Raw genomic sequence first — 25,322 nt, 5'->3', positions numbered from 1 at the left:
TCTCTCTAGGACAACTAACAGCAATCAAAGAGTTAATTGTTTTTGATTTATAATGCAGTAGTTGTCTCCGAGATCCTTTGTTTTTTTAGCATCTTTACATAACTCACTTTAAGGGAAAGTGCTGAAATATCTACCTCAAAGCTATGACTAACTTGATACATCATTATTAACTCGAAAACTTGCCCTGGAGCTGTTCTTGTAAGCAACCTTTTAGTTACATGCACGTTGCAAGCTCCCTGCCTCCACTGCCAATCCCAGTCTATCCTAAAATCCCCCCAGAAGCCCCGGACGAGCCAGAGCGGGCACTGGCAGCCTGACGATTGCCCCGGAGGCAGCCACGGGCCCGCATCCGCAGTGGTGCGCTGCCGAACATGCCCGGGCAGGCTGTGCTGGGCAGTGTGCGAGCAGCCTGGGAGGCTCAGCCCGCCACACTCGTGGGCGTCCTGGGTACAGCCCTGGACTGCGGCGGGGCTGCTTGTGTGTCACCTTCACGCTGACTTAGAAACTAGCACAGCATTGACAAAATTTGGTTTGAAGGCACAGCTCGTTCTTGGGACATCCCAGAATGATGGCTGGGGATGCTGCAATTGGATGAAACATCCCTCGAACAGCAGCTTGCCTTGAGGGGAAGAAAACAGCGCTGGGCAGGACAGCAGGGTTTGATGCGAAGGTGTTGGCATCCTTCCTCTGCTCGCCGGGGGCATTTCCCGGGGTCACCAGCTGGTGACACGGTCACCGTCTCCAGCGGGCGGAGCGGCTGCAGGGCCCCCAAGAGCTCGGCGTCCCCGTGCGCCCGCCGGGCCTCCAGCCCTATCCGTGGAGCAACCAGGAGGGCAACCGGGCCCTTCACGGGGATGAGGCGGTGCTCGCCCCGCAAGGCCGGCGTTCCGCCGGTGCCGGAGGCCGCGTCTCCCGGCGTCTCGCCCGGCGCCCAGCGCGGAGCCCGCAGGGCCGGTCCGGACCGTGCCGGGCGATCACGGGGCCGCGGCGGGGCCGGGCGGGGGCGGCGCCCCATCCCTGCCTGTGCGAGCGAGCGGTGACGGCCGGCGCTGGCGGGCTGGTGCGCAGGCGGGGAAGCTGCGTGCCGCGGTCGGAAGGGAGGGGAGCGGAGGAAGGGAAGGGACGGGAAGGGGTGGCCGCGCCGGGCACAGCATGGCTGCCAAGGTAAGGCACCGCCGCCGGCGGGCGGGCGGGCGGCGGGGAGGGGGCCGCGGCAGGGCGCTTGCCGGGTTTGACCTCGGGCCTGCCCTTGACGAAAGCCGAGGTGGCGCCTCCTCCTCCTCGCGGCTCGGCGGCCGCTCGCCGCCGGCCCCGGGGAGCGGGGGGTGGGCAGCAGGCGGCCCCCGGCCGGTGGGGCTGTGTGCCAGCGCGGCGAGCATCCGCAGCTGCCCGCGCCGGGAGCAGCGGCCCTGAGCTCCCCTTGCGGTGCATCATCGGCGTCAATGACACTGCACGGCGCCTCCCGCGTCCGGGGCCGGGGCCGGTGGCGGTGCCGGTGACGGTGGCGGGTCGCTCTCCCCGGCGAAGCCCCGCACTGCCCCGCCGGGCACCGTGCCCTGGCCCGGCCGCGGCTCCGCCAAGCGCATTTGGGCCCGGTAGTGCTGAGTGAGAGCCCCGCCGAGCCCCTTGTTCCATAGTGTACAGATGCATAAAGACACACGTACACACGTGCTGTGCATGCGGACAGACACACGCACCGCTGTTCGGACGGGAGGATGCAGCGGGATCTCGGCACGGCGGCTGGCAGGTCCCGCAGTGGGCACAGATGTTGGCCCTGCCCCGTTTGCAGGCCTTAGCGCGATTGTCCCTTTCTGCTTTTTCTCCCATTTTCTCCATGTTCCTTTTTTTGCCTTCTGTTTTCACATCTGGTCATCATTTCCAAGGATTGTTACTTCTCAGTGCTGTCCTGTCAGGTAGATATCTGATATTTAGGCTTTTTTGCTGATCAGAAGGATAAACAAATTGAAATACGTTATTTAATTACCTAGTAATGTACTCCCATCCCAGAAAAAAAATTGTCATCAGCTGACTCAAGGCCATATCTAAAGGGAGATTAAATGAGATGTAGTGTTGGTGTTTCAAAACTTACTACTTTCATTAAGTTTCATGTTTGAATACTGACACTTCAAAAAGAAATTACTCCATGTCCTTTTATTGAAATCAGTGATGAAACTTACATTGAGGAAAAATCAGGAAACAAATCTTCCCCAAACAACTCAAAGCATGGCTCAGTGTGGCCAGAGTTGTGTGCTCCTTTATTTTAGCTAGGATATGATAGAGCTGCTTTGGTCAGCACCTTTCTCAGTAAGAACATAGGTTATCTGAACTGCATGCTCTTTTAGTGGATTGAGCAATATTTGATTCCTCATTCCTAGTGTATATAAAGCAGTCATCCCCAAATCTTGTGTTCACTATTTGTGAATCTGTGAAGCTGACCTATCTAGCCTTTTAAAAAATTTTTGATTTCCCACTGGTCCATACACACATGTCAGTTACATCCTACCAAACTATTGGTGTTTAAAGACTTAAAGGTCTTCTAATCTCTGGCTTTTTGAACCTTTTACTTATTTTCTCTTCTCCAAGCAGTGGTTTGTAATCTGCAATCCATTTTAACCTATGCTAGTCACATATACTTAAAAATACTTAATGTGTAGTTAGTGTTTGTCTAAAAGGGTAGACACGTGCGCTCCATGCTACACATTTGCATGGTGTCCTTTTTCCTTAAGCTAGATTTCTTACACAGTTCAGATCCCTAAAATCTACACAAGCATATGTTGGAAAGACTCAGCACTTTAAGAGACACTTAATTGAATGTTGTATATGTCAGGTTACATCAGGCTTGGCAGAGAGATACCCAATAAAAAGAATAATGGCTTAATTGTCATGTCATAAGCATTCTTGGTGTATTGCAAGGCAGAGATAAGCTCTTTGTACCCCAGGGTCTCATGCAGTCCTCACATAGCTTCCAAGGAAGGCTTCTGGTTTATAAGCCTAAACAAGTTCTGAGAGACTTATGTTAAAAACAAACAAACAAACTAGAGCTGTGAGCAGCTGGAATGGATTAATTACATTACCTTGTGGGATTCAAGGGGATTTTTGTCTTCTTCAGCTGAAACAGTTAAATACAGGTAAATTTCTTTTTATATTGAGGTCAGTAGCAAAATGTTAGTAGCATTTTGTACTTTGAGGGTAACATCAGAGCTTAGGTTCTGCAATTTTACATGTGAATAACTTCACCATGGAAAGAGCTTCTGGGCCTGAAGTTATTCACATGTGCTTGCAGGCACGTGCCTTGATTTGTGTTCTAACTTCCTCACTGATGCATCTCAGTAATGTTTGCCTTTTTCACCTCAGCCAAACAATGGACTGGTGAGTTAAATGCTTTTTCTAAAATTTCTTTAGTACTTTTTCCTTGCCAGTATCCTGCATGACCGTTTCCTTTGATTTTTTAATTATACCCTTTTAGGCATATGAGTCTTTGGGATTGAATGTAATTGGTCTTTGCTTGCAAGATTTCAAATGTTGACATATTAAGCAAACTCTAAGAATTCAGTCTCTCAAAAGGAAAACCCAAATGGGATACTGTTAAGGCTGCATAGTTAAGCACTCAGGTATCAAGAAATGGGCACTACAGCCTGATTTCATTTCCTTCATTGTATATAGCCTCAATGTTTCCAACTTACACAGCATTTTAAGCAATGTATGTTACACATCAGTGGCTTAAACTTTGAACACATTTTCTGAAACTGTTTTGGGAAAACTCTGCTATAAATTATATTCACACAAATTTCCAGTGAAAACCAGAGGTGAGATTTTCCAGAAGATTTTTACCCCATTGGTAATTAAATTACCATCCTAGGTACTGGCTTCTTTTTCTGCATTGTGCAAAAAAGAGGCGATGTGGAACATCTTTATGGTAATACAGGTACAAAGCACTAATGCTTTACATAGTGTGCCCTGCTTATTTCTTCATTTTGAGTGTTTAACGATGCAATCACAATGTTGTTTTTCTGCCCTTTAGCCAGGTGGTTCTAAAGAGAATTTACCTAGTCTAGCTAGTGCCCCTTGCTGTTCACCTGGTGTGTATTTTACAGCAAAATTAAATGTTTGTGTTGAGTGAACGTCAGTTACCCTTGATCCCTATTCTGCTACAAGTTCTGGGCATAGCTGTTGTCTCATGCATGTGCAAAGTGTGACTTGCTGTCTTTTTAAAGTTCTACTGCTTGGTAAAATATAAACATATTTTCAGTGGGAGGTCCTAAGGTATGTTTCAACGAGACTTCTTTCTGTACTTGATTTTACCTTTGCTACTATGCTACTTTGTCTGTTCAGCTTGAGGTCAGAAATTGATATTTATAATGGGAGCTAGTATATATAATATTTTTAAACTTTATACTTCATAACCACTAAGGTACATTCAAAACAGTTAAAAGTTGCATTAATGAAAATTCCAAACTCAAATAATTTTGATAGATGAATCAAAGCCTAGTAAACTGTAAAAACTGTGGCTTAGCATGGAAGCACATGAACACCATTAAACTTTATCTCTGTTGTGGATAGCATGTGAATAAACTTCTGTATGAACTGCATAATAATGATACAGGAGTTGATTTTTAAATACTGTGTAATATCTGTTTCTAATGTAATTGTTTTTTTGTGTGTCATGTGTGAGCTTTTATCCATTGGGCTCATACTGGTTGCCTGTACCACTCAGAATGTGCAAGTTACTTTAAAATTATTGTCCTATGAACAAAGTGAACACAGAGATCGCATGCTAAAAAAGCTAGCTGTAAAATGACTGTTCAAGTCAAGGCATGAACCGTACATCAGTACCCAATGGGACTTGCTTGCATGCTTAATTTTAAGTGCATGTGTAAATCTTTCTGAGACTGTCAGAACCACGTCAATAATGTAACAAGAAGAGATTTGTTGCTGACTTATGTGACAATATTTGGGATAGTTCTAATGCAAGGTAAAGAATATTGGTTATGCAATTTTCATGTATTTAACTTTTCTTTTTAATTCTCTTTTCTCTTGTGTTTTTCTGGAATTATTTATTATGGAAGCTGTATCAGTGGAGTTAAATGTTGTTTCTGGTTACTGCCGCATCTACCTTTAAAATCCTAAACCTTGTCACACCAAAAATAGTTAGTGCCCAGACACAGGCTCCTTGTATGTCTTGTTACTACAGTCAGACATCTCACACTGAACACCCCAGTCCTGCAGGATGCATCACCTCAGCTGTATTAACTGGAGTTCTGTGAGGGATTGATACCACTGGCCCTGCCTCTACAAACCTTTTTGTGTGCAGAAGCGATCCAGTGCCTGTCCTGGATATTGTGAATTAGTGAGGTTTGGGTAAGCAGCCATTGAAATGCAGGCACAATGGCAATGCAGTTCTAAATAAACATGATTGCAAGCAACACCAAAACTATTAGATGCTGACACAACCATGCCACTTTGATTATTTTGCTGCCATGCACACCCAGTGTGTCCCCTTGTGCATCATTCAGCTCCATTTTGCCTCTTTGTTCAGCTCCTTCTTCATGCTCGTTTTCCTGTGCTAGCAGTAGCGTGGAGTGTGCCTGGGAACAGATTAAATTCACTCTTCTTGCCCTCAATCGTGCCATTCTTCCCTTCCTCCAGCAAAATGGAAGAGAAGAATTGCATTGCATTGGACATGGATTTGTTGGGCCCTCAGAAAAGAAGAGGTGAGGGATTCTGGCATCATGATGGGCTCCTGTGTCCTTGAAAGGAGAGGAGTCCATTGTGGACAGGCTCCAGCCACTCAGTGAGATCAGTTGTGGAGAGAAAGGTGGTTGGTGAGTAAGGAGAGAGCAATCTGTTTCCCTGAAGCACTGAGTTTATGTACTATAGATTTAATAGTGTTACGGCACTTAATGGTACCATGGTAGTTTTTTGGATGTGATAGCACTGTGTAATATCCACATGAAAAGTCCTGTTGCTAGTCTGTACAGGTCCAGCAGTTCTTGCTCATGCATAGTTATATTTTGGATCTGTGCAGAAATATGTAAATTCTTATATGTATCATAAGACTCTTCTTTCCACTTTCCCCTCAGAAAAAAAAACATGTATTTATGCTGCTTATGACTTATTACTGCATCTTGATTTCTTAAGATACCAAAATTTGCTTGATAGAGGGACATTGAATTTGTATGAGTGCTGATAATTTCAGACCTTTTCTAAGTACAAAGTAGCATGACTGATGACTGCAGCTGAAAGAGAGGAGAAACCAAGTCATGTACTCCACTGTCCTGCCTGTCACAGTTTATGTGTCTGGTTTCATTTGGTTTCTTTTACTGCCTAGATCTTTGCTTATGATGTGTACCTTCAGGAGAACTGGTTGAGTCCCAGTCTCACAAGACTCACAGCATGCAACAGGGCCCACTGGCAAGAATAATCCGAGGAAAGACACTCATGGAGCAATTCTGCTGTGGAAAACTTCCATAGAGCTCTCTGCCACAGTGGACACTGTTACCCTGAAAAGAAGCTTTATTACAGTGGGGGTTTTGTCTCAATTGATTTTACCTGTGTCTTTGTGCTACTATTTCCTCTCTGACGCCACCTTTCCTTATCAGAGCAAGGTGGGGGCAAGGGGAGGTGGTGGAAGAGGTTGCTTTATGTCTTCAGTATGTTAGGTACTGATGGCATCACATGTTGCAACTGCCAGTGGTTTTGGCTAGTTTTTGGAGCTTGCTCCTTTCCATTATGGTACCCCTGTAAGAGGAATTGCAGGGTGACTTTGCTTCATGTATAGCCTAGGAGAGGGCTACTGGATCCAGCAGTTATGTGTATACTTTGTCTTTTGTGATGCCTGCTGAAAAGTATTTAAAGCTGTCTGGATTTTATCACACTGGGAAATAATCTGCTCTTTCTATGCAGCTTTGTGTCGCAGGAGGTTAAAGGAGCTCTTCGAAGTGTGCCTCAAACCACGTGTTAAAGGCACTCCTGGAGCTGTAATGTAGACAAGCTTACAGCCCTGAATGATAACAATGTGTCTTCTGACCAGCTTGTTTAGGCCAATATCTATTTTATTTGTCTATGTTGTCCAAGGAGTATGACAAGGAGGTATGTTATACTGTATTTCCTGGAAGATGGAATGAATGTGCTGCTGAATTTTAGCTTAATTTTTGCTTTTGATCTATGGAATTGCCTCTGCTTTGGCTGTAGAATGGCTTTACCGTACTGAATAGAGCCTGTGTGTTTGTATGGTGCCAAATCTAAACTTGCGTAAGGCCTCTAGGCACTACTTTACTCTGCTAATCATGCTGTTTTGCTTTAGCTACAACATAATCTTCAGGAACTGATGTTTTATGGTGCTAGATAACTATGGCTAGTGAAATGTAAGGTTGCATGTTTTCTGATGCATTCTCTTTCTGGAAAGGATCTGTATCTCTGTCATTTACAGAGAGACAAAGAGGTCCTTATAAAAATACTCTATATTCAATTGCTTTGGAATAAAGCAATTTCAGCTGAAGCTGTGTTAAAACACTTAAAGGAACACTGTAAATGCAGTTTTTAAAATAATGTCATGCTATTTACAAGATCTTAGAAACAGGCAATTGCAATTATATTCTTTACCAAAATTGTTACTTGACCTGAACAAAATCCAGTGTGTTAAAGGATGAAATTGCTCACAAGGAATAGGTTGTTGGCATTTTTCTTTTCCTCTGAAGAGGGAAAAAATAAACATTGGAGAGAGAGAGAGTGGCAAAGTGACTGCATGTACACCAAACTACATTTAGAGAAGAAACAGAAGAAATACAGCTTGTTGCAGGACTAATCACATTCCTCTTGTTGGACACATGTGAGATGCCTAAACATCAGCTGCTGGATTTATATATTTATGATATCTTGCATGCATAGGCAGCCTGCCAGAAGTGTTTTTGTGCTGACCAATATGGTCACTCTTCGAATCTCCTTGGAGATCTGCCTTACACTCTGGCCATGTGAAAACCAATTTAGAAAAAGATGATTTTTTTGCTGTTCTTTAGACTAACATCTCCATGACTTTGGAATTAAGAAACTACCAGAGCTGTGATGCATCGGTATCAAAACAGCCAGTGTGCTCATTAGGGAGCATCTAAGGCAGCCAGTGGGATATGAAAGAATAGGGATGAAGAGAAGGAAAGTCCCTGGAGGATCTCTAAAGAGCAAGGTTTGCACCTCTGTTTCAGGCAGGGCCATTGCCCTGGGTTGTTACAATGCAACACAAGGACAGGGGGCAAGAGGTGTGGGCCAGAACCTCATTCAGTTTCCAGCCATTATGGTACCTGGCCCAGAGGGGGGAAGATTTGGATTCCTTGTTGCCAGAACCTGATTCAGTTTCTAGCCATTATGGTACCCACCTGAGAGGGGGGAAGGTTTGGATTCTTTGTTGCCAGCAGTGTTGATGCATTTTTGCATGAAGGATGCCTCCAGCTGCTGCAGCATCGGAGGGTTGCTGCCTGGTGGGTGCTCACTGCCGATGTGCATTAGACGTGTTGCATGTGTGGTTGCTGGGTGCCTGGTCAGCGTGTCTGAAATGTCTGTACATGCTCAAATCAGGGCTGCAGCAGTTCTGGATGTGCACCTTGGGGAAACTTCTGGAATCCTAAAACCTTAAATTGCATGTGACTTTCCGCTTGTACAAATGGAATGGTTTTTGCATCATGCTCTGACTAGAGGTAGTGGGGCGTGCTAATGGATCAGACACTCAGAGGCTGAGCAGAGTGGAGTTTGCAAATACACAAACACAGTTTTATTTGTAGAGAATGCACTGAGATGGGCAGACTTGTGCCCACACAGCCAGACCTTTTAAAAATACTTCTAAAATCTTAGTATCATTACTACTCCACATCTTTAGGATCTTACTGGTTCTTCTTTGAAAGCCAAGGCTAGGCTAGACCAAGTCTCTAGGACTGGTTCTTTGCCTTGATGTCAGGCTGATTGTTCTCTGCTCTGATGCCAGGGCTGAACTTGCTTCTGTTGGTTGGGTGGTGTGGAGAGGTACCTGTTTGTTTTCTGAACTGCCAGGTCACTGCAGTTTTTAAAAGCTGACAGTAGCCATGAAGTTGTGATTTCACTATATGACAATTCAGTGGCAATCCTAGAGTAGTGTAATGGTGCAGGGGTGAATTGAAGTGGATAACTGACTGGGAAAAAAGTGACACAATTTTTTTTTCTTTTTTTAGTGTATATAGATTGGTTTTGTTTGCATCAGATCAGATCAGTTCCCTAGAACAATTCACAGCAAAGCAGTTTAAAGAGTTATGTGGATGGCACTGAGCACAGAAATACCTTAAGCTGGAAACCTGTGAAGGGTTGTTTAGTGTGACTACTATAGGAATATTTACTGCTGTGCATTTATAGATATTTTTATATTTTCCACTGCTTGTCAGAGAAATAAGAAGGCAGGGTTTTTTACTTTTGGTAAGTGGTTTGTTTGTCTGTTGTCAGCCATGGTTCGTACTGGGATACCCATAGAGGTTGTGGGGATTTTTCCCTGAAGGTGGGAAGTGTGGTGCAAGAATGTAGCCATGTGGATGTAACTGTAATATTGCATAGGCAAAATTGTGAGATTGTCATAGAACTAATTAGTCAACTAATTCCCCACAAGTTATTTACGTGCTAGTGGGCAAAAATTTAAATTGAAAGAAGGAGACTAAAAAATGGAACTGAAACACCAAGAAAGCTTTGTTGTCATTTTTCTTTTAAATATTTATTCTCTTTTAAAGTATTTTGTCCCATTTTCTCTGTATAGCCTAATACCTGGACTGATAGGAATGTTTTTAAAAGGAGTTTTCTGAGTAAGCAGAAGTTAAGAATAAGACTTCCCTTGCAAATGGTTTCTACTATTCTATTGCTTTTTTTCTTTTTTTAAAGATGTGTCTGATTGGCTTATTTATGTATTCAAAAGTGACCTGACTTTGCTGTAGAAGGAGTAACTGCCACTTGCTTTAGGCAAGTTTGTGGTTGGTTTTGCCTTGATTAGCCTAGCTGGTCCCTACATGTTTTTCTAACAGTGCTGATCAGCCTTAGCTCGACACAACACACAGAAGATGACTGCAGCCTTAGTCTGTAGGAGTCAGGCAGCTGGTGAAATCCTAACTCTGAGAAATGAAATCCTAACTCTCCAGATATTTGGGAAATTAAAAGAGGATGGCTTTGATGATGGATGCTGAAGATGAAGGAACTTGGAGAGCTGTGCGATAATCTGTGTTTTATTTTCCTTTGATTGGTAGTTTTTGAATGATTGATACAGATGTGAATTGTTAAGCACTATGTCATTTTATGAATTTTCCATATTAAAATGTATAAAGGTCAAAATGAAAAACAAAGCTACAGAGAGGTTTCATGCATTTGTGGTTTACGTTACTGTTGCCTTTATGACTTATGATCTCCACATGCCCTTGGTCTTGCTCCCTACCAGCAAGTCCACGTTAGCATCAATAATATTAGTTTATCCTTTTGGTAGAAGACCTGATCTCAAAGGCTCTGACCAGAGCTGGAGGCAGGGTACAGGCTGAGAACAGACACCTGAGACCTTTTCTGGGATTTTTGCAGGTTTTTTGCTGTAATGTTTTTTTGTTTGTTTTCATTTGATTTGGGTTTTTTTTTTTTTTAAACCAGATATCATATTTGGAAAACTGAGGCAATCTAAGTTTATTGTAATAAATAGTACTACCACAACTGGTGATTGTTTTAGTGTTTCCATTCTTAAGTGACAAATTTTCTTTACTCTATACATCTCTGTAGTCTTTTCACATTTTTGGCATTCATGCTGTTAATATTTTAGGTGACTGTGATTGCAATGAATAGAACAGGTAACCTCTCTTGAAGCTGTTAATTCTTGCTCCACAAACTGTCCTTATGACAGGTGAGCCCTTCCCAGCCCTATTAGTGCTGTTTGCATTATTAGTAGTTCTCTTTAATGAAAACCAGGTGCCATGATAGAAAAGGATGTTAACACCGCATCTTATCTCATACCACTGGTTAATTAAATTGGATCTAATGTGGGAGAAACACAGTTGAATATTTATTCAGACTGGTAAGATTACCTTTTTGGCTTTGCAGAATGCTAATAATGAATGTACTCCAGCCCCTCTTTTGGGTATCTGGGGCAGGATTGTCTGGCAGCAAAGCAAACTGATCAGGGAGGCAAATAGTTAATGTTATGTTGTAATTTGAAGAACAATCCTTTAGAAACTGAGCATTTTAAAGCTCTTTGAATGCTTTTTGACTAACATATATTAGCTGATAGAAGCTGCCAGAATACAGAATTGCTGCGGTCCAAGTTTTGGTGAGGTGGCAATAATAGTCCTAGAGCTGTAGTTATCTGTAGAACTATTGTTAGATTATATTGAGATTAGCCACAAATAATATAGCTGAAACTTGATTGTGTCTTCTTTTCAAAACAGAAATATCAAAGAATAATTTTACTTGAAGGGTATTAGCATTACACGTAAAGGGTGCATTCTTTAAATTATTTTCCAGTCTTCAGGTCCCACTGTGAATCAATCCCATGTGAAGATAATGTACACTGTAACTCTTAATGTCTAGTTTTTTAAAAAAAATCCATCAGTTTAGAAATTTCAGGGCTTTTAAAGGTTATTTTTGCAATTATTGGAACCTATCAGAAGAGTAATACATGTGCTTTTTACAACTATGATTGTTATGCCTTGATGATTAGGATAATTGAAGGATTGAAAGAGTAAACTAAATTTCAAAGCTAGAATACAGAAGATGTTGTGTACCTTGATGACCACAGTTATTAGCCAGCCTTACAAATACGTGAAAGCAGAGTTTGTTTTCCCTCCTCCTACAGGAGAGGAGACTGAGGGGAGACCTCATCCCAGTCTAGAAATTCCTTATGAGGGGGAGAGGAGGGTCAGACACTGATCTGCTTACTCTGGTGACCAGTGACAGAACCCAAGGGAAGAACCTGCATTTGTGTCAGGGGAGGTTTAAGTTGGATATTAGGAAAGGTTCTTTCACCCAGAGGGTGGTTGGGCACTGGAACAGCTCCTGAGGGAAGTGTCACAGCACCAGGCCTGATGGAGTTCAAGAAGTGTTTGGACAATGCCCTCAGGCTCGTGGTGGGGAGGGCATTGTCCAATCATCTTGGGGATGGTCCTGTGCAGGAACAGGTATTGGACTTGATGATCCTTGTGGGTCCCTTCCAACTCAGCATATTCTGTGATTCAGATGTTTTTGTGTAATTAGTACTCTCAAGTATCAAAACATGGCTTTTGAGCTAAACAGCTGTTGAGCAAGTCTAAAGTATATCATTCCTGAGCAGTTGTGGAACTGCACAGGGAGGGAAGTGTGGGGAATCAAAATCTGAGTATTTCCTGTATAGCTAAACAAATTTCTTCAACTGAAAACTTTAAGAAAAGGATAAGAATAGACATCTGATATAGTTGAATTTCGCTTCTTGTTTCCCCAGTAGAGTTTATTATTTCTCTGTTTGTGACAGTGATCTTGTTGATACTTCCTTTGTAATTGAAATTTGATTTACTGGAATTCAGATTGTTATGTAAAATGCCATTGACCACAGATTTTTCAAGCTCCACACACTGTTTTGCATTTGTCTTTTCACATTTTTCAATTTCTGTAGGTGAATACTGCCTGATCTTTATTCACCAAGGATTTAAAAATGTTTTTTTCCTGGAGCCAAGCTTCATTTCTATCTGAGAAGATAAGTTTAAACTTAGTAAGAAATGGAAGGTTCAAAGAAGGTTCTGTGGCAGGTTGGAGTCTTTTCTTAGAGGTGGCTTTGAAAGGAGATGAAGAGAAAAAATTAACTAGCACTCACTGTGCTTTGTTTTCCATTCTGACATTGTGTACTGGGGAAAATGCCTGTAGATTTCAGAATATGGAAGGGCACACATTTTTCTTTCCTGATGATGTTTGCCAACTACTTAAAAATGCACTCAGTCAACAGGGGAGGAGGCTTTCACCAGGATGATCCTAAACCAAATGCCAATCATCCAGCTAGTAGGAGGAAGAAATTCTAATTGTCTTTATATTTTAGTTGCTATTTCTTATCCCAACTTCCCTGAACTCTCTCAGCTAGTAGAATCACCATTTTGGGGGGGGGTTTGGGTTTTTGCTTCAGCCAATGGATATGTAATTCTGGGAAGTTATCAAAAGTGCCCACTTCATCAAAGTAAAGCAGTAAATTAGAGTCGTTTTAAAAAAATAAATTAGAGCAAATTATTCAGTGTTGGAGTAGCTTGAGCAGCATCTGACTACATCTTTCGTCAAAGGTTGATGGGTGTTAATCAAAATGCAGGTAACATCTCCAAAACATGAAAGGCCATCAGCAGGATCATGACACAAAGATTCTATGCCTGTACGTGCAACTCTGGTTTGAAGGTCTGTGTTCAAATGTGTAGACATGTGGTTTCCTACATTGAGAAATAAAATCTCCTGTCTTAACGCCTCTTGGTAGTGTGTGTTTATGGTGTGGCTTTGCTTTTTTATTTTTGCACTTCTTTTACATCAGGTGCCCTCTACATCTGCTTAGGCAAGTCTGGGATCTGGTGTGGGCTCTTAGTGTGGGAGACAGACTGGGATGTTGCCTTGTATCAGTAGCAGGGCAGGAGTCTTGTTTCTTAAAAGACTTAATTGAAAGATATGTCCTGCAATAGCAGTCATGCGTTATCATCTGTCCTTTGTTATGTGACTTTCCTGTCACATCTGTCCATTGCATGACCTGATGTGTAGGTCTTATTTTAGGATAGAAGAGGTCTGAAAATTAGTACTACTGAATACAAACAGCAGACTTCATTACTGTTGTCATTTTTCTCTGCCTTGGAATAAAACCTATTTCCAGTCTTCCCTGAATCCTTGGCTGCTAAAACCTCTTGGTCACGTATTTTATTATTGTAGTTCTTTATCATGTTTGACAACTACTATTTGATGAAACATCGCTGATTTAACAGATCTTTGACAGAAGAAACCTTTAAGTGAGGCACTGGGTATGAAAAGCCATTAGAAAAACACGGTATGTAAAAATACTGCGTCTGCCTGATTCCTTCTCTCAGCCCATTGTGCAGTCTGAATCTGACTAGAGAAATCTTCACGTGTTTGGGAGAAGAAATTTTTGAATAATTTCACATTTCCATTAAAATAGTTTTTGTCACTGACATCAAGTCAGCCTTCCTCCTTCCTGTCACTTCACCTGTCTAAGACTGCTTGCCATTGTGTGTCAGTCTAACTGGAAACTACTTTCTAAAGATCATGAATTAGTCCCATGTTGATGCTGTTCAAAAGGAAGAAAAACATGGCAACAACAAACTTTATACAACTGCTTTTACTCTGTTCGCAGACCTAGATCAGTAACTTGGTCTGAATCTTTTCTGTCAAGACTAACTGGTGTGAAGCAGCAGGTTCAGTCTTTTCTGCATTGTGAAGATTATACTACAGGAGTTTTGGGCCTCTTTTGTCTCCATAAAGAAGATAGTGGTGTAAAACCCTTAATGACTGCAAAACTCTTGCAATTTGCTTTTGGTTTTCCATTACATGTAACCTATAGATTCAGTATCTCAGGCATGAGAATAGCCCAGACCAGAATACTTAATTCTCAAGTGTGCAAGCATTCAAATCCTGTATAGTTGAAATAGGACTTAATAGTTCCTTATTCTGTGTGCCTTTGACAAGTTGATAATAAATCAGCTTTTTCCCCTTTTTCTCTGGATGTGTGGCGAGTGAAGGAAGTAAAGAGAGCACTGAACTCTTGAAAATTATGGAAGTATCTTAGCAAAATATGCACAGAAAGTCTGCCAAATACACTTGTTTTCCTCCAGTGTTTTTAGGAAGTTTTATACAGAATGTGTGCCTACAATTTTGTAGTTTTGAAAACCTGGGACTTTGTGTATGACCCACAATTTGATCAAACAAAGGTGTCTATAATGACAACTAGTGTGAGATCTCCTGGATTTTCTGTTCACTGCAGATTTTCTGGGGTAGTGCAGGTTGTGAAAGCTGTGAGGTGTAATCACTGATTGATCACCCAGCCTTTTTTTTTTTGAGGTTAAGCATTAACTTTTTGTGTTTCAAAGTGCTGGATCAACTGGTCAGAAGGAGTTTTTTTGGAATTCTGCTACAGTTTTGACAGTTTGGGCTAAAAAGTAGGGTACTATGGGATGGCAGACATGCTGTTCTGAATTCATTTGGTGATGTCAGGGTGCTGACATCAACCCAAGTGTCCAAGGAATGAAATGGAAGAGCTCTTGGTTACTGAGTCATTAAAAGAAAAGTGCCAGGTCTTCTCTAGTGTCTTAAACACTGCTCTGTGTTTGTTAATCTGGTATTTTTAGAGTTTAGTTTGACTGCAATGCCCTCAAAGTAAATGGAAGTCCATTTCTTGGGGAAAATAAAGGTTCAATATTGTTTACCCCTCTGCTAAAAATGCTTTCCTGGAGGTAATTTTAAGGATTTTATCTTTAAATTCCCATCTTTAAATTAAAACGTTCAGTTTGACATCATCATTATTTCCACTGCAACCAAGTGATCTCACAAAAACATTTGGAGGGCAATGCAGCAGAAGTAAATTTAATGTTTTAATGAAACAGTTATTGCTTTATGCAAATATCTATGATAAAATAGACTCACAGATGAGAAGCCAAAATCATTTAAGCTAAAATCAGAATAGTTTGTAATTAAAATGCTGAAAATGTTTCCACAGTTTCTAAAGGAGATGAGAAGATTTTAATTATTGTTGTCAGGTATCTTACAACTTAGGTGAATTATGGAGAGTTATTGTGAACTCTTTAACAATTTTGACTGAGGTGTGGCAAGTCAGTGGCAGATAAACCCCTAGGATTACAGTGACAGCATTGCATAAAAAAAATAGGTCTTCACTAGTTTATTTTATATTCCTGCATGAAACTGTAAATTATTTCCAAGTACCCTCTTTGATAGCTTCACTTTTCAGCTCAGATCTTAAGCAAGAATGAAGGTCACACAATCAGAGTGTCCTGTGGCAGCTGTGTAATCTGCTAATATTTAAACATCAAGCAGTTGTTTGTTGTTAATATTGAAGGTAAGAATTGTGAAATAAAATGTTAAACTGCCTTTACTTTGTACTCCCTGTCTTCAGGGAGATTATGTAATAAGTTTAAACGAAAACCCATATGGTGCTAGTTGGACAAACAATAATACCCTTGTTTACAGGCAAAAGAGAGTATGTTTGCAAACACATACTTTGACATATGTATTATTTTGATATGACAGGTAAAAATCTTTAAGGGAGAGAGATACTTTGTAAATGTGAAAGTCCAGGTTTTCCATAGTCAGAGGCTTATTAACATGTTTATGTGGGAAACGTGGATAGTTACTGTGACTCAACTTTCACAGACCATGGCCATGCTTCCCATGACCCAGTATGCCACTGTGTTGAGTGCTGTAGGGATAGAAAAAAAAATAACATACTTTTTGTGTTTCAAGTAGGAAAATGTTACCTTTTGCCTAAATATGTTCTGGAATGCTCCTGTTATTTTTGTTAGCTATGGGGAAGGGTTCCTGACCACAGGACTTTAGCTTTTCTTTGAGTCTCACCATTTATAGCCTTTTAATAACTTTACTTGATGTGTGTGATGTTATTTCCCTTATTGCAGGTGTCATTTGTTCTTTCTAAGGTTGTAGATTGGATCCATACATGCATAAGGATTTGTGCCCACTCCCACACCCTTCCCAGTTCTCTGAGCTGCTGAGGTGTAGCATTTTGAATAGAGCTGAATATATGGAATTGATTATAAACTGGATCTTGAAAAGGGAACTTTTGTCTTCAAAGAAGGAAACATAACACTGAAACAAAGCACATTTACCTGTTGGTTATTGCTACATAATTCCTGTTGTGCAATTATTGGCCAAGACATTTAATATATTGGAACTTTTCTCCAGCACATTTCTTTACCTGCTCATTCACAAGCATGTAGTTACAGATTACTCTAGCAACAACTTAGGATGCTGCCTATAAATGTTCCACAAGTTTATGCAGACTGGTTGCACATAACTAAATGATACAATTTTTGTTACTGTTATTATTATTATTATTATTAATTTTCGGTTGGTTTTTCTTTTTTTTTTCAATTAATAGTTATTTAAGAGCAGGTAATTCTGGTTATCATAGCCCTATGTGGCAGTGCTCCAGGTCTGCTTTCTTCAAAAGGCAGCAGATTTTTGTTTATTGCTGCAAACAGTCTTGCTCACTCACTGGGATCTCATGTTGACATCTGGGAGAGAAAATTATGCAGAAACCTTTTTTAACATTGTTCAGGGTGTCCTTGCCATTGTTGGTTCTGTAATTCATGGAGGTGTCAGATAAAGCATGGAATGCCTCTTTTCAGGTCTCTGTGTGTATGTTTGATATCAGGTGCAATTGAGGACTCTGAAGAAGTTCCCTGGGAGTGCAGCATCATACCATTGTTTTGAATCTTTGGATTGTGACTTTTCTTGGTGGAAGAACCTCTTTAGGTTGTTATAGCTGCTTTGTGCTATGGCAGGGGAAAGTGAGTGTTTGGGTGGTGGTTGGGGTCTGAAGCTTGAAGCCAGGTGAAACCAGGAGTGATTGTCTCCATTAAGCTGTGAGCTGTTGGGAACCTTGAGCACCATGAGCATGGGTGCCTTGGAGGGGCTTGTTACTAACTTGTATGTTGCATTCAGAGATGGATCTCTCAAAGCTCACTGTTGCCCTGCACAGCTGTGAGATGATGCTTCCTGAAGGTGCCACTTTCTGAGAACCGTGGTGTTAAATGGCCTTTTGTCTTGTCACCTACCCATTGCTTCATCCTGGTTAAAATACATATTTTATGTTAATAACATTGAATGCCAGGCAAGATTCATGCTGCCCTGATAGTCTGCCAGTTCTCTCTTAGAATTTTTGAATGATAACAGTGTCATTCAGTATCTTCACTGTCTGCTTTCTGCAGAAACTGCATTCAATCTTGCAGTTGTTACACTGGAGAATTTTTCTATCCTTTGCTTCTTTGGGTGAGATGAATGTTTTTCTGCTAGATGTAAGCCTCTAGAAGACAAATTGCTGGAACTGGGATGACTGTTTTGAAAGATGGACATGAGGCAGTTGATGCCTCATGTTGATGTCTAGAGCTTATGGTCAGCACACTAGTTGTACATTAGCATTATTGTTGTAACAAAACATGCCCTGGGAGAATCAAAAAGGAAAGTCTAATCTGGACTGAGACAGCCACCAAATATATTTTATCAGGTTCATAATTCTTAGATATGACTCCGTTTCTGAAAGGTGTAAGGAGGTAAATAGCAGCATTAACCTCATGAGGTCTATAACCTCATCCATCTATGATGAGGGGGAGTGGGTATTTTTGAAGCATACCCATGACTAGATAAAAAATGTCACTTGACCATTCTCAGGAGCTCCTTTGAAAAGAAACTTTTTAATTGAAGGACCTCTAATATATCTTATGTAGAATTATTAAATTCTTCAAGTGAGTGGTGAGCTCTGGTTTGCTGAGATACACAGGAACATATTAACGTTGCATAATGGCCATCACAATGTGTCTCACTTATGTATCTCTGGATCTCTGTCCTGAGTAAAAATGTATTGCAGAAGAGCTATGAGACAATAGGGAATATTACTTTGAGAGAGAAGTTACAGTCACAGTATGGTAACAGATGGATAGATAGAGTGATTGGAGAACTGGGATTTTTGTGATAGTAACATGAAAAGTGAAAAAAGTTTCTGTTTTTAACAAAGTTTAGGTTTTCAGGTTCAGTTTCTTACTGTGGTGTAGTGCATCAATTTTTGTTGCAGGAATGATAGCTGTTGTATCCTTGTCCTAGTCTGGAGGCTGACTACAAATAGTCCAGTTTGTTCCTAACTCCATTTTCTGATGAGTGCTTAAAGTTTGGTGTGGTTTGTGTTGGCTACAGTATGGTGCTTTTTCCTTTACTTAAATCCTTTCACTAACCAATGGCAATGACTAGCTATTTTTACCTTTGTATTGAGATAGTTTTACTGTCTTTCTGTTTTCCAGGTCTTTAGGTACAAAAATTGTAGAAGTACACACTCTAAAGGCATTTTTACATAGCATTGATTACCTAATCTTGGAAATTCTTGTAGCAGTTTTTCTTAAGATATGTACTACTCCCACCTTGGTTTCTGTACCTACTTGGAAGTATTGGACAAACTGGACAAGGATATTCCTGTGTGTATATAATTGGTGTTGGTCCCTGATGAGTTTGTGTGCAAAAATACTATGGTTCATTGGGAGTCTTCTTGTATGAGAACCATCTTATGAACAAGCCACCTGCATTTGCTCTGGGACTTTGAAAGCAGGATCAAAGCTAGAAGGTAATTGCACAATAAAGTAGGTTTGTTAGCTTTGATTCACCGGGGGGAAGTGAGGCTTCCACCTCCCATGGTGCAGAAGACTGGGAATTGCCCAGAGATTATAATTATGATGAAGTGAAGATGGATGTGAATAGCTTTGCTTGAGATATGCTGTCTTTGTTAGCTAACAAATTCATTTTGCTTCACCAGTGTGTGGGGTAGACTCAGCACAACTGTCTAGTTTCAATAGTGCTTGTTCTGCATCTCTTCATTCTTGACCAGTCTATATGGTATGAAAAGATCCTACAGAAGATTCTTTATTGTTAATAGCATTCATTTATCTTAGCTTTGCTAGGTGTTATTAGACAAAGGAATGCTTAGTGTAGGGTTAGGCTTTTGCGAAGTGTAGTTGAAATGTTTGACTGAGAGGATCAGAACTGTTTTTAGAAAAGAAAGACTGTGCTCAGACTGATCAGGCTGGATGTACCTACCTGCTTGGTAGTTACCAATGTCTCTTGCAGTTCTTCTTAGCCTAAGCCTTTGGGCAGATATGCCAAATGCTATCTGAACTGTATTTTCCTAGGAGAAATACTCGGTTTATTGTTAAGGAGGTCTGTTGAGAAGGTTTTTGATCTGCGTTCAATGCCAGCTCTCCTTGCAGTTGTCTGATTCTCTGCTTGGTGAGCTGGTCCACACATCTTGCTTGAAATCTCCCTTGTAATGTTCTGCATAGTTCACTTTCCACTGTAGATCACAGTCAAGTTCTTTTACTGTAGAAGGATTGGCAGTTCTTTTGCTGAGGTGACAATATGTATATTGGACTGACAGAAAATGCTTATTGAGGCAGCTGAAACAAGAGGCAGTGCCCTGCACAGAGGCTGATGCAGAACACTTGTAACTTAGGATATGGGTGTGATGATGGAAAAGTGACCAAGGAAAGTGCTAGGTTAGGAGAATGATTATATATGTCTAAATAGGGAAGAAAGATGATTCTCATCTACATGAACAGGTTAGTTGTATTAAAATAAAAACTGGAATATTGTCTTAGCATAATAATTAATGGGTTTCTGGTCTGAATTCAGACTTGGCCAGTAACTGTGCTTTGACTCGTTTCCGATATTCCAGTCACTCATTTAAACAAGAATGTAAGGTCAGACCCCAGTTTGATCTCCTTTGGAGTTGCACATTTGAAGTGTATATGTATACTTTTAGCCAGAAGGAAATATTACAATGATCTAATCTGACCTCTTACATAAACTGGGCCACATGTGTTTGAGTCTTACAGGTGGACTCAATAACTTGTGATGAAATAAAAGAATACCCCTACAAGACATAAGGTTTCAATTTTAATTTGGGGTCTTGTAGTGGTATGAAATACATTGCATTCTTCAGTTGTGTTTAAGAATGGATGAACTTCTGAAAAATAATCTTAATTTCAACACAAGTTACAGGAGCATGTATCACTTGTTGAGCCTTTCATCAAACATCTTTTCTCTATATGTGTCTGTAGATGGTGTTCTCTAGAACTGAGCAGACCGAGCTCACCACTGTCAGCTCTGCCACAGCTCTGGCTCTCTGCTTGGAGAAGGACAGCTGTCCAGCATTTTACCTGCTTGGTGTCAGGAGGTTTTAAAGATACTGAGGTCTGGGGGAGCAACCTTACCTCTGTTTTTCCTTCACATCTGAATTGTATTCAGACTAAACCAAAAGAAAGAAAGAGTATTATCTCTTTGTCTTGGGTTAGGCCTTGCTGTTGTTGTAATAAACTTTCTAGAATATTGTAGCGATTTCTAAGTATTCCTGGATAATAATCACCTTTCTACTCTGTTCAGACTGTGGCTACCAAAATGATCTTTGCTGTAAAGGTGAGAATATCAGATATTATATTTTTGCCATTAGATTGATGTTATATTGACATTAATTATTATTTTCCTACTGCCCTTTTTCTTTCTTGCCCACCCATGTTGTTGTTCTTTACTGGATGGAACACACAATGTTATTAATCTTTTTGTGTCTTTTGATATCATGTAATCTTTCACAATCGGTTTCTTCTATCTTGTGTATGACAAATATATTAATAGAATTGGTTGGAAATGTAATATAATCTTCTTTGACTCCCAGTGGATTCTGTTTTCTTGTGTCTTACAGTTATATTTTTATGGAAAGACTCTGCATTTAATTTTGAGTATGGAAGTGAGACTGAAAATGCATGTCTCTGTAAATTGAGGATAAGTCAATAAGGAGAAAAGAGGGCTGCTGGAGAAAATGGGCTGAAATTATGGTCAAGGTGCAAGGGAGTCTGAAGATATGATGAGCTCCAGCATGCAAATCAATCTGTGTTACTGTCTCTCACAGAGCTTTCCTTTTCTCTGTGCACCCTTTGTTGAGTGTTGTTGCTAATGGGAGGGACTCAGCATTTTAAGTGCAGTTCTTATACTGCCTGTTCTGTTTCATTCTTCATATATATTATAACACCCATGTACATGCAGTATGTTGCTAAAGACTTTCAGGTGTCTTCCTTAGGAATGAAAATCCCTGCTGATATTTTCTATACATGATCCCAATCTTCCCTGTAGAGTGTTCTAACTTGATTATAGTCCTGCACTTCACTTGATGTACTCTGTTGTCTCCTGGGCTTTTTAATAACAAATGTTGTTTGTTGGAGGGCGTTCTTCACTGAACCTTATTTAATAGAAGTTGCTGTTTTAGGTGTATCTGTTATGTAGTATTTTTTTTTAAAGAGCAATAGCAACATTATTTCACTCAGATCTCCTTTGTCAAATGCCTTCTCATGCCGCTAGAGAGGTGTTAGGCCTTCCAGCTCGTAGCTGATTTTATCTTTATGGAGAAAAGATGGAAGTAAAATTGAGAAGTCTTTCAAGTATCAAAACGCATCACCCGAACCCAGTTATGTGAGAGTCAGTACATATCACCTGAGCTGACTGATGGAGAAGCAGCTTTCGTCTGTGGGTCACTTTTCATCAAGCATGCTACCTGTCAGCTTGCAGTCTTGTTGGCATCAGGTTACTTTGCCTTTCAACTGATGACATAACTATTTACAGAATGGTATGGAAAGTAATATTTTGACCTTTTCTAGAGTGGGAATCTTCTAGTAACACCTGTCATCAGGATCGGTTTTTATGGCTGTGTGTGCAGCTTCAGCCTTGCCTATAGCTGGGTATGGATGAAACGCTGAATAAAATGCTTCTCTTAGTCACTGGTATGGCTGCATTAACATCAGTCTTCCTGAAGTTCTCATGTAATGTAGTAAAGGCTCTTTTCTTCAATTGGGATCAGATACACCTTTCAGAAAGCACATTGGTAGATGTGACATGGTGTTAACCATGCCTTTCCTCTTCTGTTTGCTGCGGAATGGAAAAATGAGGAAGTAGACTGTGGGAAATGGAGAAAAGCTGTGGTATGCAGTCACTGCTGGGGCTCCCAGTCTGCAGTTCTTCTGTGCCATTCATTGACCTAACCAGCTTCAACCTGTCTTTCAGTATTGACGGTAAAAAACACCACTCAAATTCCCCCGTAATCAAAAGGGGGCTGAAAAATGGTAGCTGGACTGTGAGCACATCTCCCAAGTTTCTCAGAATTGTTAATGTCAGTGAAATTAAAGGAAAATAGTGTAAGTTCATGTATCTTTTCCTTTTTTTCCTCCCTTAGTTTCTTTAGGGTTAGCTTTCTCTGACAGTATAAAATTTGAACTTTAAGACAGATAAAATATGATACTGATTTATATTTACTGGCTAAAGGTGTTTGAAGTGTCTTTCCTTTGCTTGTATAGTGGCAGGGTTCTGGACTGAAGCAGCATAGAAATACTGCTTTTTTTTTTCATTCCACAGAGTTCCCATTTGCTCTAGACTATCAGATTTTTACAAACAGGTTAAATTAAATCTCTGCTCACAGTGATTATATTTAGGACAGCTTGCATTTTAGAAAACACACGTTTTTATGTTCTTAGCTTCACAACTACGCTTTGATTTTTTTGCAGTCCTTTCACACAGATTTCTGTGTAGACACAGGATTGGGACTCCAGCTGTGGACTTTGTCAGTTGAGCATAGATGTGGTTTTTCCCTTTTAAAAAACTTATAGAATTTTGTAAGAAACCGTAATCATACACTTTTCTTTAAATATTCTGGGTTTTGGTTTGGTTTTTGGGGTTTTTTTTGCATGTTTTTGTGGGGTTTTTTGTTGTGTTTTTTCACCATCTAGGGTGAGGACAAACTTACTGAAGATTTGTCATTAAGTGTATGTGTGAGGATATAATGCTGTTGTACAGACTTACACAGACTCCTTCTATTTTCTGCAGTAGGCCAGTATGGTTCCAGAAATGCACTTGGGGTCACATTTGCCTTTACACTCTACCATTGCTAAAAAGAGTTAGGAAAGTAAAGTAGTGTTTTATTGATAGCATTTCTGATGTTTAATTAAATGAGGGTAAGAATCTGTGTCTTGTCCTTTGGCTGTTTATTCCCTTTGGAATTTTTTTTGAAAATCCCACACAATTTTTTTGAAAATATGTGTTTGCTTGCAAAGAATTTTTTTTTTTAATTTGGAATAGATGGATGTTCTGAATTGACTTGTCAGATGAGGGTTATTATGTTAGCAAGCAAGATTTTATCAAGGTAGCTTGAAGAAGGAAAGGGAAACTCTAGTAGGCACAGGCTGAGGGGACACATCCACTTACTGCCAAAAGCAGCAAAAGGATTGTATGGTATATCAACCAGGATAATACTGATGAACTTACTCCATAGTGGGTTGAATATTTTTTGATTCAGCGTTTTGAAAAAAAATTACTTTGGGCTTGTGGTGATAAATACAACTTACATTTTAGTTTGGACTTGCTAATTTGATCTGCAGAAAAATCTAGATACTCTAGATACTGCTTTCTGAATTAATCTCATTAAAAAGATCTACACTTTATAATGGTGTAATAAGCCAAATAGTTACATTGAAATTCAGTTTTTTATGGAGCTGCTTTCTTGAACAAGTTTGTGAGTCTGAGTATTTCATTCTTGCCTTTTATCACTTACGGACTGTGTATGGCACTCTGAAATCTTTAGGTGAAAGGTGCTAGAAGTGTAAAAAATCTGTGGTAAAAATAGTATAATGCTGAATCCCAGCAGAGAGGTATGCTATAGAGATGTGATTCTTGAATGTCTTTATGACTTGTTAATGTGTGCTTGTTTAAGAGTTGCAGGGTTGCATAACGAAAGCAGAACAAAAATATTGAATAACCTTATGTAAGTGTGAAATGGATAAAATGAGTGTGGCCAACTAAAGCTGTGCCTGATTTATCTAAGGTGAACATTTATTTTCATCACTTGTTCTGTTGTTTGTGTTCTTGTTTTTAAATGACACTTTGACACCTTTTGTGTAAGCTATGCATATTAATGTAATTGCATTTACTTGTAGGTGGCTCTAACCAAAAGAGCTGATCCAGCTGAGTTGAAAGCAATATTTTTGAAGGTATGTGTAAAGTAAATATTTTACTCTCTCTGCTTAAATTTTTCATATCTTTTGCTCCTTTATTGCAGCATACAACTCTTGATAGTTTTTTTCCAACCATTAATCATTCACTGTATTATTACCATGTTAGACTTAAATACCATTATCAGAATTGAACAATGCTCACCAAGAAGTCAGATATATTCCTGAGTGATTATTGTATTGACTCAGAAGAAGTATTGCTATCTTAGAAAAAACCCATATTGTTCAGAGAATGTGGTAGGAGTTTCACTATTGTTCTTACATGTGGTAAAATGTTCATGTAGATACCTTACTGTTAAATGACTTGGTAAACTTTCTTCTTCCATCCTTCCCATCCTTTCTTCCTTAGGATTATCTCTGCTTCTGTTATTTGTAGAACTGTTGGGAAGATCACCATGTGAAGTGCTGGCCATATTTATTATTTAGCTGAAATTCTTTCTTTGTTGGCCTGCTGTGGAAAGACTCACGTACTTGCTTATATACTTGAGAGAAATGTGCTTTAGTGTT

At 40.2% G+C, this 25,322-nt stretch overlaps 1 protein-coding gene across 2 annotated transcripts in view; it reads left to right on the top strand.

Moving 5' to 3' along the window:
- The first annotated feature begins 1,087 nt into the window (after nt 1–1,087).
- SLC25A13 (solute carrier family 25 member 13) overlaps nt 1,088–25,322 on the top strand; it is a 99,018-nt gene continuing 74,783 nt past the window's right edge. The window contains exons 1-3 of one of the 2 annotated variants that reach the window (XM_066553573.1): nt 1,105–1,164; nt 3,355–3,369; nt 24,741–24,794. In XM_066553573.1, the coding sequence (XP_066409670.1) occupies nt 1,153–1,164; nt 3,355–3,369; nt 24,741–24,794 (81 nt within the window). In that variant the 5' untranslated portion in view covers nt 1,105–1,152. Of the gene's footprint in view, nt 1,165–3,354; nt 3,370–24,740; nt 24,795–25,322 lie in introns of both variants that reach the window. The other variant, XM_066553579.1, reaches the window with a different exon arrangement.

Source organism: Molothrus aeneus, chromosome 1, assembly GCF_037042795.1.
Source record: "Molothrus aeneus isolate 106 chromosome 1, BPBGC_Maene_1.0, whole genome shotgun sequence".
Taxonomy (NCBI): Eukaryota; Metazoa; Chordata; class Aves; order Passeriformes; family Icteridae; genus Molothrus; species Molothrus aeneus.
The sequence above is the reverse complement of the archived record's forward strand: the minus strand, read 5'-3'. Positions and strand labels throughout refer to the sequence as shown.